This window comes from Pongo pygmaeus, chromosome 4, assembly GCF_028885625.2.
Source record: "Pongo pygmaeus isolate AG05252 chromosome 4, NHGRI_mPonPyg2-v2.0_pri, whole genome shotgun sequence".
Classification (NCBI taxonomy): Eukaryota; Metazoa; Chordata; class Mammalia; order Primates; family Hominidae; genus Pongo; species Pongo pygmaeus.
This window is the reverse complement of record NC_072377.2, coordinates 106,438,806-106,455,444: the sequence shown is the minus strand read 5'-3', so window position 1 is coordinate 106,455,444 and position 16,639 is coordinate 106,438,806. Positions and strand designations below refer to the sequence as shown.

At 34.3% G+C, this 16,639-nt stretch overlaps 1 protein-coding gene across 4 annotated transcripts in view; it reads left to right on the top strand.

Annotated features, from left to right (window-relative positions):
- The window catches only part of SLCO6A1 (solute carrier organic anion transporter family member 6A1), a 148,739-nt gene that overhangs the window by 103,482 nt on the left and 28,618 nt on the right, over positions 1–16,639 (top strand). For all 4 annotated transcript variants that reach the window (XM_054489032.1, XM_054489034.1, XM_054489031.1 and 1 more), the window contains 2 exons: positions 1,611–1,764; positions 15,032–15,219. In XM_054489032.1, the coding sequence (XP_054345007.1) occupies positions 1,611–1,764; positions 15,032–15,219 (342 nt within the window). The remainder of the gene's footprint in view (positions 1–1,610; positions 1,765–15,031; positions 15,220–16,639) is intronic.

The following is a 16,639-nucleotide window of genomic DNA, read 5'->3' as shown; positions in this document are numbered from 1 at the left end:
ATCCGCCTGCCCCGACCTCCCAAAGTGCTAGCATTACAGGCACGAGCCATCGTGCTCGGCCTGGCTTGTTCTCAGCTAGATTTTTATTGGTGTATAAAAATGTTACTAATTTTGTATGTTAATTTTCTACACTGAAACTTTACTGGATTCATTTATCAAATCTAAGAGATTTTTGATGGCGTCTTTAGGTTTTTCTAGATCTAAGATTGTATCATCAATGATCAGGGATAATTTGACTTTCTCTTTTCCAATTTGGAAGCCTTTTATTCTCTTTCTCTTTCCTGGTTGCTCTGGCTAGGACTTCCAGTACTATTTTGAATAGGACTGCTAAAAGTGGGCAATTTTGTCTTGCTCCAATAATTTTAAGAAATTATGCTGGATAGATATCCACATGCAAATGAATGAATTTGAATTCACATCTTGCACTATATAAAATAATTAGTTCAAAATGAATTATAGATGTAAATATAAAGTATAAAACTCCAAAAATATAAGAGAAAATGTTTTTGATCTTGCATTAGGCAAGTATCTTTTAGATGTGACATCAAACACATAATCCAGAAAAAAATGAATTGATAAATTGAAACTTGTCAAAAATTTAAAAACTACTGTTAGAAAGAACTTGTTTATGGTATGAAAAAGCAAGCCATAGAATGTGAAAAACTATTGGAAAATAATATATCTAACAAAAAATTACTTCCAGAATATTAAAAAATAAGCAATCCAACAAAATAGGCAAATGATTTGAACAGATATTTAATAAAAAATGCAGTTTGAAAAGAAATACATGGAAAGATGATCGACATCATTTGTCACTAGCAAAATGCCTATTAAAACCCAAAATGTGAAACTACTACACCCCTGTTAAAATGTCTAACATTTTTTTAAAAAGAGACCATACCAAGTGTTGGTGAGGAGAACAAACGAAACTCTTATACACTGCTCATGGAAATGTAAAATATCACAACAGTTCTGAAAAACTGACAGTTTCTTAAAAAGTTAAGTGAACACCTACTGCATGATGCAAACATTCTATTTCTTAATATTTACCCAAGAGAAAAACTGACAGTTTCTTAAAAAGTTAAGTGAACACCTACTGCATGATGCAAACATTCTATTTCTTAATATTTACCCAAGAGATGTGGAAGCATATGACCATACAAAGACCAAATAAAGACCAGCTGCATGAAAGAAGCCAAAGAAACCAGACATATTGTATGATTCTATTTCATAAACACTTAGGAAATTCAAACAAGTGAATAGTAACAGAAAGTAGATGACTGTATGCCAGGGAGTGGGGAAATTACCAAGGGACACAAGGAAACTTTTGGGGTTTTTTTTGATTATTATGTTTGTTATAAATAAACTTTTGATTATTATGTTTGTTGGCATGATTTTGGTGATGATTTCACAAGTGTATACACATATCAAAAATTTTCAAATTTTAGTCTAAGTATATGCAGTCTATTGTACCTCAGACCTCAGTAAAGCTGTTAAAAAAAGAAATTATTTCAATAAGCATATTTTATGGATCTCACTGATATCTTGTCATTTGCATCAATAATTATAAAACAATGGTAATATGATTACATTCAATCTTGTTTTTATAGAACCGGGCAGCTGGGAAACCTCACAGCTCCTTGCAATGAAAAATGTCGATGCTCATCTTCAATTTATTCTTCTATATGTGGAAGAGATGATATTGAATATTTTTCTCCCTGCTTTGCAGGGTGTACATATTCTAAAGCACGAAACCAAAAAAAGGTAACTATTTTTTATAATTATTATGTTTTGTTATACATTTATATTTTCATCATATTATAATTATTATTTTTTATGCTTCTTCGTCTTTAGTGAAATGTTCAACTTGTAGATGCTATTAACATTTTTTTCCAACTCTCTATAAAACCTATTTTTTCTTATTTTTCCCTTTTAAGTGTTAAAGACAAGAAAATAAAATTTGTTTTTTTTTTTATGGTGTGTGTTTATTTTTTAAGACAAGGTCTGACTCTGTCACCCAGGCTGGAGTGCGGTGGTGAGATCCCAGCTCACTGCAACCTCCACCTCTTGAGCTCAAGCCATCCTCCCACCTCAGCCTACAGGATAGTTGAAACTATAGGCACACACCACCACACACAGCTAATTTTTGTAATTTTTTTAGAGATGGGGTTTTGCCATGCTGCCCAAGCTGGTCTTAAATGCCTAAGTTCAAGTGATCCACCTGCCTTGGCCTCACCTCCAAAGCTGCTGGGATTATAGATGTGAGTCACTGTGCCTAGCAAAAATTTGTTTTATATTGCCACAATACAAAGAGCTTATGGAAATTGGGAATGAAAGAGATATTCCTACATTAAAATGTCAGTGAAAAGAGTCAAACTCTGTAAAATATTTGAAGATATTTGTTCTCAGCCAGATATGAGTGACCATGGCCTGTGACACCTTGGGAGGTCCTGAGAACGTGTGCCCAAGGTGGTCACAGTGAAGCTTGGTATTATACATTTTAGGGAGGCATGAGACATCAATCAAATACATTTGAGAAATACATTGGTTTGATCCAGAAAGGTGGGACAATTTGAAGACAGGGGAGGGGAGGGTGGTAGCTGGGGTAGGGTTTTAGGGTGGGGCTTCCAGGCTATAGGTAAATTTAAACATTTTCTGGTCGACAATTGGTTGAGTTTGTCTAAAGACTTGGGATCAATAGAAAGGAAATGTCCAGGTTAAGAAGAAAGACTGTGGAGACCAAGGTTCTTTTGAAGTCTCATAGTGGCTACCTTAAGAGACAACTGATGACAAATGTTTCCTATTCAGACCTTTTAAAAGGTGCTAGACTCTCAGTTAACCTCTTCAGGATTGGAAAGGCCTGGAAGGAATGTTATGTTATTTGCTATGCTAATAGAGATTCTTTACAGATGCACATTTCCCCCCACAAAGGACTGCTTTGCAGGGCCATTTCAAAATATGGCAAAGAAACATGTTTTGAGGTAAAATATTTTGATTTTTTTCTTTGTTACCTAATGTTATGCCAGAGTCAGATTAGAAAGTTAGTCATGATATAGAGGGTTAAATAAAACCCATCTGATGAGAATTTATGGCTTGAAGGGCATGACTCCCCAGATCCCTTAGATAGGAGTTTGGGCAAGTTTTAAAAAAAGAAAAAATCAGAGCTTAGTCCTCAATAACACATCTATGGGGCCAGGTGTAGTGGCTCATGCCTATAATCCCAGCACTTTGGGAGGCCTAAAATGGTGGATCACTTGAGCCCAGGAGTTTGGGACCAGCCTGGGCAACATGGCAAAACCCTGTCTCTACAAAACATACAAAAATTAACTGTGCATGGTGGTGCATGACTGTAGTCCCAGGTACTTGGGAGGCTGAGCCTGGGAGGTCAAGGCTATGGTGAGTCATGATTGTGCCACTGCGCTCCAGCCTGGGTGACAGAGTGAGAACATATCTCATAAAAACAACAACAAAACACACACACACACACACACACACACACACACACACACACATATATATAACATCATCCCAACTTTATTGTTTTAAAGCAATGGGGAACTCTTATCTACCTCTTGCCATAGCAAAGTTGAACGAAACAGCCTGAGAGAACCTTCTGCTACGTAGTTTGTCTTAGCTCTATGCTACTTAACAGCAGCATAGAGCTAAGCTTAACCCAATCCCCTGAAACCTCAAGCCACAATCTTTTCCACACGTAGAGATTGACGAATACTATCCTTTTGGTCACCTTTCACTCAGTTTTTCCTTCTACTGAAGAATCCAAAGTGTTTACTCTCTACCTTTTTGCTGTTTCTCTCTTTCTGCTCCACATTAATTTAGATGTGGAAATTAGTCCTTCTATGGTTTATCAGAAGTCACCCTAACTTGTATGCTTTTGTTAGTACATCCAGGAAAGTGAGAGAGTTAGTTAGAGGTTCATGGGGCAATAACACATGTGACTTGAATATATGTTATTTCTGTTTGTCCTTTGGCATTTATGTAAATTGAGGCTATTTAAAAATTCCCTTATGTGCTCATCTGTGGGGCCATTACCATCAGAATCCCTTATTTCTCTGGGCTTTCTGCCACCCTGCTAACACATTTTCTTCTTCTGTCATGAAGAACAGTTGACCACTCTACCACTTGTTGAGGTTAATTTTTTAATATCCCAGGTTGCATAAATAAGCTTTTAGCTAAATGATGGACTATCTACTCCAACTTTCACCTTTTAAATAGCATAGAAGTATGGATCCATTCTTTGAAAATTCTGTTTCTCTTTCCTTGCTCTGGCTAGTCTTCGTGAATGGGAGAGAGCAACAAAGAGGTGTGGTGCCTTTTCTGGCCTGCCCATGGCCACCCATGGACAAATCAGCATGCACTACCTCCCCTCTGAGGTCCATAAAAGCCCTGGGATCAGCCAGAGCAGAGGAGAGGATGGAGCAATGAAGGATGACCAGCTAGAGAGACGAGCTACCCTCTCTGCTTAGAGCTGCAGACATGGAGATGACCAGTTGCAGAGAGGACCAACCCTCTCGAGGGACTCCTCTCTTCTGAGAGCTGAACCCTGGACAGGATGACCTGCCTACAGAGAGGAGCTACCCACTGCAGTTCTCCTCTGAGCTGTTGTAACACTCAGTAAAGCTCCTCTCCTTCTTGTTAACCTTCCACTTGTCTGCCTACCTCATTCTTCCTGGACACAGGATAAGAACTTGGGCAAAGGCGCATTAGCCACAGAGATTTCCAGCCTCCAAAGTGACACCCCAAAGATCCCATAACACCGCTTCCTCTCCTTCATTTTATTTTTAAATGCTCACTATGTCATCACAGTATACAGTAAAACTGTTTGACCTTGATGTTTTGATTCCGTGGAATATTCAAGAGCTAAACAGGCCCTGAAGGATATAGCGCTAACCCCTGTGTCCTTTTTTTCTAGGGAATCTCTTTTAGAGACTTTATTTCATGAAACTCTTCATAGTTTTCTTTATATTTCTCTAAGGAGTAATTAATTCATGAGGAATAACAGTGTTAGAAATAATCCACAAAATAGTCACTCAAACTGTGTAATAACATTTGATACTTAATGAAAACTGAAAGAAGAATAAATCAGTATGAAAGTAATTGCCTAATAGGACAATTAGCCTTGCTAGAAAAAATGGCTTTGATAGAAAACCTACAAAGTAGAAGCTATTAGTAAAATGTGATATGGATGGAACCGATTAATGGATAGAATAAGCATCAATTTCAAATGGGAAAAGATCGATACCAATAAAAATAATCTTAACAAAATAAAAATTAAAATAAGATACACTATACAAAAAATGATCAAGTACCTATATGCTGTTAATGGAATCCCCTTTGAAAAATATTTTCTCAATTAAAATATGTCAAGTATGAAAAAATTCTGATTAAATGTTCCTATTCAAAATATGATCAGGGCCAACATAAGTTAGAATTAGATGCTCTTCAATGAAACTTATGCAAAAGTTTGTGAGAGGAGTAGTAGGAAATACTATACCTCTAACGATTTTTAGGTTTCTCTAGAAAAGTACAGCTCTACTAAAACTGAAAATAGATATCTGCTGTTGATATTGATAATATTCCTGGGTAGCTTTTCCTCATTGAGAACCACATGTATTCTTCTTATCCATGCTTCCAAAGATCTTCAAATTTCTTTATATAGATATTAAATAAATCTTGGGCTTTTTTTTGTGATCTCCCCAAGACTGATTCCTTTCAGCAACTGATGTAGTTTTCATTATAAAATAGCAATATGGAATATTCTTCCAGAGGTTCAACAGAAACTTCATTCTATTTATCTCTTAAGAGGAAAGTAAATCACATCCAAAGGATTAAGGATTATAAGAAGCAAGGCTTCAGGTTTTCATTCAGCTTAAATATCATTGGAATATTTTAATTTTATTTACTGACCTCCTGTCTTTGTGTTATTTTTAATATGTATTTTTATATGTTTTAAATGAAATATGCTATTATAATTTGGCTTTTGTACAGTCAATATTGACTTATATTTACCCTTTTCCTTGCATTTTCATTCTTTCATATGGGATTATTTTTCTTCTGCCTGAAGAACATTATTTCACCTCCATTTTGAAAACTGTTTTCACTGGGTATGGAACTTTAGATTGGCAGTGATTCCTGCTACTCCTCATTCCCCCCACCACCAACATTTAAAAGATATCATATGTTGCCTTCTGTTTCTGGATGCTTTAGGATTTTCTCTTTGTTTTTGGTTATCAGAAGTTTTACTTTGATGTGGCTTTGATTATGTTTATTTTGCTTGGGTTTCACAGAGTATCTTGAGTCTGTGAATTCATGTCTATCAGTTGAAAAATTCTTAGCTATTAACCTCTCTCTCTCTTTCCTGTATTTTTGGGAACTATGTATTAGTTTATTATTGCTACATAATAAGTTAAAGTAGCCCCTGCATCCATAATTTAAATGACCTGCAATCAACTGTGGTCTGAAAATATTAAGGTATTTTGGGAGACACAGAAAGAGAGAGAGAGAGAGAGAATCTTCACATAACTTTTATTACAGTATTGCTATAATTGTTCTATTTTATTAATAGTTATTGTTAATCTCTTACTGTGACTAATTTATAAATTAAACTTTATTATAGGTATGTATGTATAGGAAAAAAGAGTAGATATAGGGTTCAGTTCTATTCATGGTTTCAGACATTCAGGGATCTTGGAATGTATTTCCCATGGATAAGGGGGGATTATAGTACCACAATTTTAGTGGTTTTGAATAACACTCATTTATTAGCTCTCAGTTCTAAGGTCAGCAATCCAGACATGCCATGCATGACTGGGTCCTCTGCTCCAAGTCTCACAGGCTGAAATCAGGGTAATAGCTGAGTTGTGCTCCTTTCTGGAGGGCCTTGGAAAGAGTTTACTTCTAAGTTTGTTCAGGTTATTAAACAAATTTGGTTCCTTTGGGTTAAAAAAACAAGGCTCTGATTTTTTTGCTAGCTGTATGTTGGAGGCCAGTATTAGCTTTCACAGGCCTCACACATTCTTTCACATATAACTCCCTCTGTCTTCAGTGTCAGCAACAGAGAATCTCCCTTACGTTACATATTTTGTATCTCTGATTTCAAGAGGAGCCCAGTACATTTTAAGGCTCACCTAATTAGATGAGGTTTATCCAAGATAGTCTTTCTTTCTTAAAGTAAACTATGCCATAGAATATAATTGTGATGCAGGCAGATGAGCTCCAATATTGGGGCTTAGCCCGGGAAGGTTCTTGGCCTTGCCCAGGAAAGAATTCAAGGGCATCATTCAAGGTTAGTATTACACAGCAACTTTTACTGAAGCACTGGTATACAGTAGCAGCAGAGAGGTACTGCTCCTTGTGCAGCAGTACCCAATAGGCAATGTGCCCACAGTAACAGCTCAGAGGCTGGTCTGCAGGTATATTTATATCCACTTTCATTACATGCAAATTAAGGGACAGATTATGGAGAAATTTCTAGGAAAAGGGCAGGGGGTAACTGGGTTGTTGGATCATTGCCATGGAAAGGAGTGGTAACTACTATTGTTGCCATGGCAATGGCAAGCTGACATGGCACACTGGTGGACATGTCTTATGGAAAGCTGCTTCACCCTGTCCCTGCTTTAGCTAGTCCTCAATTTGGTCCAATGTTTGAGCCCACATCTACGGAGTTGAGTCATGCCTTTTACTTCCTTATCAATTTACAATCCTAGGGATTATGTAGGATATACACAATAGAGGGAGAGAATCTTGGGTGTTGTTTTGGAATTCTGCTTAACCCAGACTACAAATAGTCATTTCTACTCCTGTCATAATCTTTTGCTACTTTTTCTCTTTTCTGTCCCCTTTCATCTGTTTATTTAAATATAGATAGTTTCTGTTCATCTATCTTCCAGTTACTAAGCCTCTATTCCGCAGTGTCTGCTCTGCTGCTAAACCCATTTTCTGAGGTTCTAATTTCACTTGTATTTTTTAGTTCTAGTGTTAATGTTTTTTTTTAGAATACAAATCTCTGGTGAAATTCTACATAATTTCAGCTATGTTATTCATTTGTCTCCTGTACTTTCTGGAACACATTAATCATAACTATTTTAACATTCTTACTATTAACTCTGCTATCTAGTTCACCTATGAATCTACTTATATTGCTTATTTTTCTCTAATTTTAAGCCAAATTTTCTTGTCACTTTGTATGGCTTATAATGTTGTATTAAATTCTGAACACTGTGTATGAAAAAGTTCTAATATAATTGTATAATTGTCTATTTCTCTTTTTATTTTTGTGTTGCGTATTAACGTGTAGGGTCTGTTATATGCCTACGTATTAATAATTCACATCTTTTTGATGAACTATTCATTTATCTTTCTAAAATGTCCCTTTTCATCTCTGATAATAATATTCTTTTTCTTGAAGTGTATTTTGCATGATATTAAATCATTATTATAGCATTATTTTGCTATTTTTATGGTGTATTTTATTTCTATCCTTTTGTTTTCCTGTGTCTTTATGTTTAGACTGTCTCCTGTAGCCAGCATAGCGTAATGGGTTTACCTTTTCTCCAGTCTGTTATTCTGTCTTTTAATTGGAGTTCCAAAATTATTTACATTTAATAGAGTTATCAGTATGGCTGAGTTTAGATCTACCTGCTCATTTTATTATTGGAATTGAATACACTTTGCTATTTCATTTTAGTGTACCTTGACATTTTGTTTTATCTCTTTGAATTGTTCTTTAATTGAATGGCTCTTAGATTATATAACATTTCACAGTCTATTTAGAATTAATATTATAGCACATAGTGTAAGATAAAACTCACCATATAGGTATAAAACTCACCATACATGTACCTTTACTTTTCCCCAGTAACATTTATGTTGCAGTTGTAACATGTCTTATAGCTATACATATATTCAAATTTGTGATAGATAATATTATGACTTGTTTAAAAAAATAATCGTACTTAAAATATCTTATGAAAATAATATAGTCTTATATTTACCCAGAAATTTAATATTCATCGTTCGTGAAGATGTGAGTTTCACTCAGCATCATCATTTACCTTAAGTTTGAAGAACTTATTTTGGCATTTCTTGTAAAGGAGGTAGGCTGGTGACATCCTTTTAGTATTCTTTCAACTTAAAATATCTTTGTCTTGCCTTCATTCCTGAAGGATATTTTCACTAGACATTGAATTCTGGGGTGATCATTATTTTCTTTCAACACTGTAAATATGATGCTTCTCTGTATTCCAGCATCCATGGTTTCTGATGATATATCTATGGTGATTCAAATAATTGATTTACTTGTATATAATATATATTGTTTTATCTAGCTATTTTCAGTATTTCTTTTTTTTTAATTTTGCTTTTCATTAGTGTGATGGTTTGGTTTTCTTTGAGTTTATCCTGTTTGGAATTCACTGAACTTCTTGAATCCATAAATTTATATTTTCACCAAATTTGGGTAGTTTTCAGCAATTTTTAATTTAAATGCCTTTTTCTGCCCCAATGTCTTTCTCTTCTCCTTCACAATTCAACTGCTTTTCTTTCATTTAGAACTCCTACAGGTAATTACTTTTTGCATATTTTAGCCAGAGTTTTTATTCGTAATCAGTTGGAGGGATGAGACTTGGAGGACTTAAATTATGTCAGAAAAAGGACTCTCCTAATTATTTTAAATGCTGTAAAATTGTATAACAAATAATAATACAATAAATATTTTGGCTTTTAAATTCATGTTCCTGTGTTGGAGAATTCTGTGAGATACCTCCAGTGTATGGAGGTATGTGTATTTTCTTTTAATTTAGGCATGATTTTTCATATGTTTTGAATTAAAGTTTTGGCTGTTTTATTGTTTCATCAAATGTAGAACTTACTTCTCTCTTTTCATCCTTGCTCTTTGGTTTAATTTCTGCGATGCCAGTTGAGTAGTTTCCTCTTTACTCTATAGGTAATAGAGCACAGGTATACATTCTCTACTGTTCTCCCACAAAACTTGGATATTTTATGCCTCTATTAGTCTAACATTTTATACTAACACTGTGTACATAAATCCATTATAGTAATACCAAGTTTATGAAAATAACATTTCACTCTAAAATTAAAATATAAATAAAAACAACACAGAGATACCCTCTTCTCTTTTTAATTTGATAAATTAAAAAATGTTGATAGGTCAAATTAACATATAATCTTATATGTTTCTGGTGTTATAAACTTTCAAAATATATTCTTTTTTTGTTTTTCTTTTTGAGACAGAGTCTCGTTCCATCACCCAGGCTGGAGTACAGTGGCACGGCAGTGGCGAGATCTTGGCTCACTGCAAGCTCCACCTCCCCGGTTCACAGCATTCTCCTGCCTCAGCCTCCCAAGTAGCTGGGACTACAGGTGCCTGCCACTACACCCGGCTAATTTTTTGTATTTTTAGTAGAGATAGGGTTTCACCATGTTAGCCAGGATGGTCTCGATCTCCTGACCTTGTGATCCGCCTGCCTCAGTGTCCTAAAGTGCTGGGATTACAGGCGTGAGCCACCACACCCAGCCTAAAATATATTCTTAAGCGATTTGAGAATACATATCAAACAACCTTTAAAATGCTGATGTTCTTAGATGCAGTATTTTCCACAGTGAGTCTCAATTCCAAGAAAATAAAATAGATATTGTACATCTAAGTAATATTTTAAAACTCAGAAGTGAATAAATTGGCAAGTTATAGGAATGAGTTTATGTAGATGGTGACATATGTACTTGAAAGAATAATATGAACCTTTCAGAGATGACTAGTCAAAAAATAAGAAAAATAAAAAGTAGAAAAATAATTAGAAAAAATAAGTAGAAAAATTGGAAAAAAGTATATGTATAATATAAAATTCAATTAAAAAGCTTGATTATATGCTGTACTTGTTAGGAAATTTCTCTCTTTTGTTCACCGTTATTTGCAGTATCTAGATTACTGCCTGTTTCTTTTCAGATGCTTAATAAATATTTGTCAGATGAATAATCATTAAAATATTACTTTAAATTTACACCTGTTTTTGGATAAAGTAGCAGTTTTTCATGGTAATAATTCAAATAGTTTAAGCTGTACTGTTAAATATGTCTCCTTTCTATCACAGGCCATTGATACCTTCTGCTCATATTCAGAAACAACAAATTTACCGTCTATTTTTATGCATCATTATAGAAATATACATGTTAAAGCATATAAAGTCTTTTCTATACAAATGGGAGCATATTATACATATTTTATGCACTTTGTTCTTTTAACATGATATCTTAGAAAATGAAAACAAATACTTTAAGATAATATCCATCTTTGGGGAGTTGACTATTTTTACTTTTTTCATTTTTCTGTATCTTAAAAGTATTTTCAGTGGTCATGAATTATTTTTATAATGAAAAGTAACAAAGTTTAAGTTAGCACTGTACTTTCATTACCATTACTATGCTCTTGTAACTGTGTAGAGACTAATCATGTCCTCTCAGCTGAGACAGTACATTTGGGTAAGAAAAATACTCCCGTTCAAGGCTCACAAGCTTTTATCCAAAATTCTTGCATTCAAATATCTCAATTGTTAGATTTTAAAAAGAAATATAGTACATAATCATTGTATATCATATTCCACACTCAGCAGAGCAGCAACTGTAATCAAACATTAATATCTATACCAACACTTGTGATATTCTCATTTAGAGAGATAAATGAAAACATTAAATAGCTTTACATTATTCTAGGTCATATTTTTTCATCAAATAAGCTACAAAGAAAACTCTTTGGTTTTCAGAGTTCTCTGGACTTGAAAATTATGTGTAGAGGACTGTGGGCCTATATTAGTAACTTAGAAACTAACATTATACAGTAATTAACAACGGCTTGCAAGCCATTTGCAAAAGTTGATATGTTATAAATTTTATCATGGTGTTCCAATTTAAATGAGGAAAAAGTCATTGAAATGTAATGTCATTGTGATGGTATTAACAGGTGGGATCATTAAGTGGTGATTCGGCCATGAAGACTTTGCCCTCATCAAGAGATTAATGTCATTATTGCAGGAGCGGGTTTGTTATTGTGATTGTGGGTTACTATAAAACCAGTTTGGCCCTCTCTTGTGCTCCTGTTCTCTTATCATTTTGCCTTCTGCCATGAGATGGTGCAGCACAAAGGCCCTCACTAGATATCACCACCTTCATATTTGACTTGCCAGCCTTCAGAATTATGAGAAATAAGTTACTCAGTCTGTGGCATTCTGTTATAGCAACACAAAGTGAGCTAAGACACTCATTAGTACTTTTAGACCATTTTCCCTTTACTTTTTCCCAATTCTCCATTGAAACTTACTTGAGCAGGCATTATTTCTACTATCCTTTTTGTTACAGTCATTTTCAGACTCAAGAATTCTTCCTCCCATTCCTTGAAGATTTTAGGCCCTGGTTCACTGGCATTCTTTCTAATACAGTGGTTAGTAATCTTGAAATTCATCTTGGGGCTCTTTCTAATACTCTAACCCTATAATTCCTTGACATATTCTTTCCTGGTAATCTTGTTTGCACCCCATCTCATACAATGTCCTTCCATGGTCATACCCTAGGCCTTTACGATAACTTTACTCCTTCCATTATCTCAATTTCAATTATTCTACTATTGATCTACAACTTCCTTTCTTTCAGCTCACTTTCTCTAGCACATGGACTCCTTAGTTCTTCAACCCTTTTAGAGCCCAATATCTTCTGATTCCATAATCTGTTCATGAACCCTTCGTTGTATTTTTTATTTCTCCTTTTAGCCATCTTGTATGGCTAAAAGGTTGCATGGCCTACAACTATTTATTGTGCTAAATATCTTTTGTCTGTCCTCCAGATTCATTTTTTACCTTTCTCTACCCTCCTCAATATAGGATGAAAGCTCCTTTGCCCTCTGGCTTTGGACTGGGTTAAGATGATAAGCAATCCTAACAGGAAATCAGGAAGACAGGGAAAACAAGTGAAATCATGGTGTTTATTTTCTTGGTTTTTTCCCTGAGCTGTGAATGACTGACTGCCTCCCTTGACTAAAGTCATAGTTTCTCTTAGGAAGTCCTTCCCCATATGACCTTTTCTTTCTGGTGACCATTTTCACTCTAGAATCCTTCAGCAAATCCTTTCAAACCTGTTTTCAAAGTAAACTCTGAATTTGGCCATTTTCATTTTCTCTGATTACCACCCTGGCCTCCCAAGCACTATTGTCTTGTACTTTATTGTATAGACTTTTAGCTGTTTTACCTGCTTTTACCCTTGCCTACATATTTCAAAAGTCTCTATATAGCAGTCACAATGATCTTTTAAAATATATCATTCATATATCCATCCAATGACTTCACATCACTAAAAATAAAAACCAAAGTTCTTTACATTGCTCTTGCAGTTGCCACCCAATAGCTGTATGATCCTTCCTTTTCCTACCACCCTGATTTTATTTTCTCTTAGTCTCCTTCATGTTCATTCTGATCCAGCATATTCTGTTCTTGTTTTTCTTTCAACTTTTCAAGCAAGCTCTACCACAAGGCTTTTCAATTACTGTTCCTTTTTTTTACTTGAAACATTTCTTTTAGATAACCATGTGGTCCACTCACTTACCTTTTTCAGACCTCAGCTCAAATATCACTTCATCATTGAAACATTCTCTGATCATGTTAAGTATTGTCCTATAACCCCCCCAATATTCCCTGTACTTTTCCTTGTTTTATTATTTTCTCCATAGCACTTGTCATTAAATAGTCAAGTTCCTTTTTTTTTTAAATGCCCTGTCTCCCCAAATAGAAAGTTTTCTACATGGAACAGTGGTTTCTATATTATTGTTTACTGTGTTTTCCCAAAACCTAGATTGATGATTGGCATATAGGCACTCAAAAAAATATTTGGTGGAATGAAGGAATTGATATTTGGATCTTTGGGTATTTGTATTATTTAACATATTTATTAACCTCTCAGCAACTTCACCCACCAAACTGACATAAATTTGTCTGAATTATAATTTTCTGAATAACTCAGATTCAAGTTATGTTTAATTTCTCTTATTTTTTCACTAGTAAAATCTAATTCAATATTTCTGCTAAATTTATTATATGGTTCTTTTCTTATTATTTTGTAGTTTAGAATATTTCCAATAAATTAATAAATTGCGAACTGGTCTCTGCATCTTTAACCTCTGTTTAATTCTCCTTAGAAAATGTCACCAATTCATCTGCCTTAAATTGTCCACCCTACAACCACAACTCCAAATTCTCATTGGCTTTCCATTCAGGACTACAGTATGAATCCCATTGACTCTAGACGCTTTTGCCTTTGTGCTCTCTTTTCTTCACTAAAAAACTAATAATGATAAAGAAATTATTTTATTTACACCGCCTTGGTGTGAAAAAAATACAATCCAAGCTGGATTCATCATTATATATTCATTTTATATAATTTATTATTATACACATTTTTTTCTTTGATTTTAAAATGCTTTAAAATTAAAATATTTTATGTGTTCCTGAATATGTCACAGATTCTAGGCATTATGTCTGTTGTCCCAAATGGATAGCAGCCCTGTCATTATTACATACAAAATAAAGTATTTTTAGTATGGTTTCAAAGCCTTTCAGAATTGGGTAACTGTCCATATTTTAAATCTCAGCTACATTTTTTGGTTACATTATTTTTAATTTCCCTCAATTTATATATTTAACAATTTCTTATGAATTTGAATATAAATATTTTGAGGAAAATTTCTTAAGTTAACAGAGCTTTTCCTAAGTAATTATAATTACACACACACACACACACACACACACACACACACAGATTTTTTGCCATGTAAAATACCTTGGATTTATCATTAATGTTTCATTTCTAAATAATACATAGCAGGCTTAATATAAAGACATTTTGAAATAAAACTAATGAGTCTCCTTGCAGTTATTGATTTAATTTTTATTTTATGATAAGAACTTTTGTTTATGACTTTTTCTGAAAGATTGTTTCCTGTCTTCAATACTCACAGACGTACTACAATTGTTCTTGCATTAAAGAAGGATTAATAACTGCAGATGCAGAAGGTGATTTTATTGATGCCAGACCCGGGAAATGTGATGCAAAGTGCTATAAATTACCTTTGTTCATTGCTTTTATCTTTTCTACACTTATATTTTCTGGTTTTTCTGGTGTACCAATCATCTTGGCCATCACACGGTATGTATATATTATTCATTATTATTGTTTATTTAATATTTAAGAAAAGTAATTTTGGAAAGATTTTAGAATATTGTAGCAAATAATTTACTCTGTGTTTCATGGTACAAATGCAGAGGGAAAGTTGTTAAATTGTCACAATTCTTGTGTATAATTATTTCTCTTTTAGCTAATTTATTTGCATAGAGTATGTAAACATCACATTGTTTAACTTTAACTTAAAACAATGTATTTACCTAATTTAACACACATAGAAACGTTAAAATATAGGAAAAAATCTTAATTTTAACACAGATTTGATTATAATGTTGACTCATTATAATTGGTTATAGGAATTTATTAACTACATCCATATTGCTTAATTTGACTATGAGAAAGCATGAGTGTCATCAACAAAGGAGCATAATAACTTTTAGAATTTCAGTATATAATTTTTATTATTATTCTAAACAAAACCAACATTTATTATTTATACGTTCTTCCTAAATATATGAAATCCATTTAATATTCATTTGTATCATAGTGCAGAATAATTTTTTTGTTATTTTCAATTTTTTTTTTTCAAGACACTAACAAAAAACTTTAAGGCATGAAAAGCCTGCATAAGCTGACCAGGAAACAAAGAGAGGAAAATGGTAATTTCTATCTGAGTTGATCTGGAAGTACTATAAGATCTATTCCATAAAATGAGTTATAAAGATAAATGATTTCTCATAATACAAGCAGGCGGGGGACAAGACCTTAGCAGGAAAAGTGAGCAGTGAAAGTGAAGCCAAAAAATGTACGAAATATCCTGGCAAAAAGTCTGCTATGACAGGATAGCATGATGATGAATGAGACAAAGAGATTTGAGCTAGGTAAGGGCCCAATTCACATTAACACGACCTTCTTTGCCATGTTAACATGAACGTTGCTATTCTGTGTACACACCTTGGAACCACTGAAAACTGCAAACCTCAGGAGTGAAAGTGATCAGATGGCATTTTAGATAGAATGCTTTGAAAAGAGTGTGAAAGATGGAGCTGAGGGGAAAACCTGGAGAAAAAGGAAATCACTTAGAATTTAGTAGTGGTGGCCAGGCACGGTGGCTCACTCCTGTAATCCCAGCACTTTGTGAGGCCGTTGCGGATGGATCACTTGAGGTCAGGAATTCGAGACCAGCCTGGCCAACATGGTGAAACTCCGTCTCTACTAAAAATACAAAAATTAGCCAGGTGTGGTGAAAAGGGCCTGTAATGCCAGCTACTCGGAAGGCTGAGGCAGGAGAATCGCTTGAACTCGGGACGGAGGCTGCAATAAGCCAAGATCCACGCCACTGCATTCCAGCCTGTGTGCCAGAGTGAGACTCTGAAAAAAAATAAATAAGAGGGTAAGGTTTATTAATTTGATATGGCTGGTACAAAATATGGAGAAATCTATG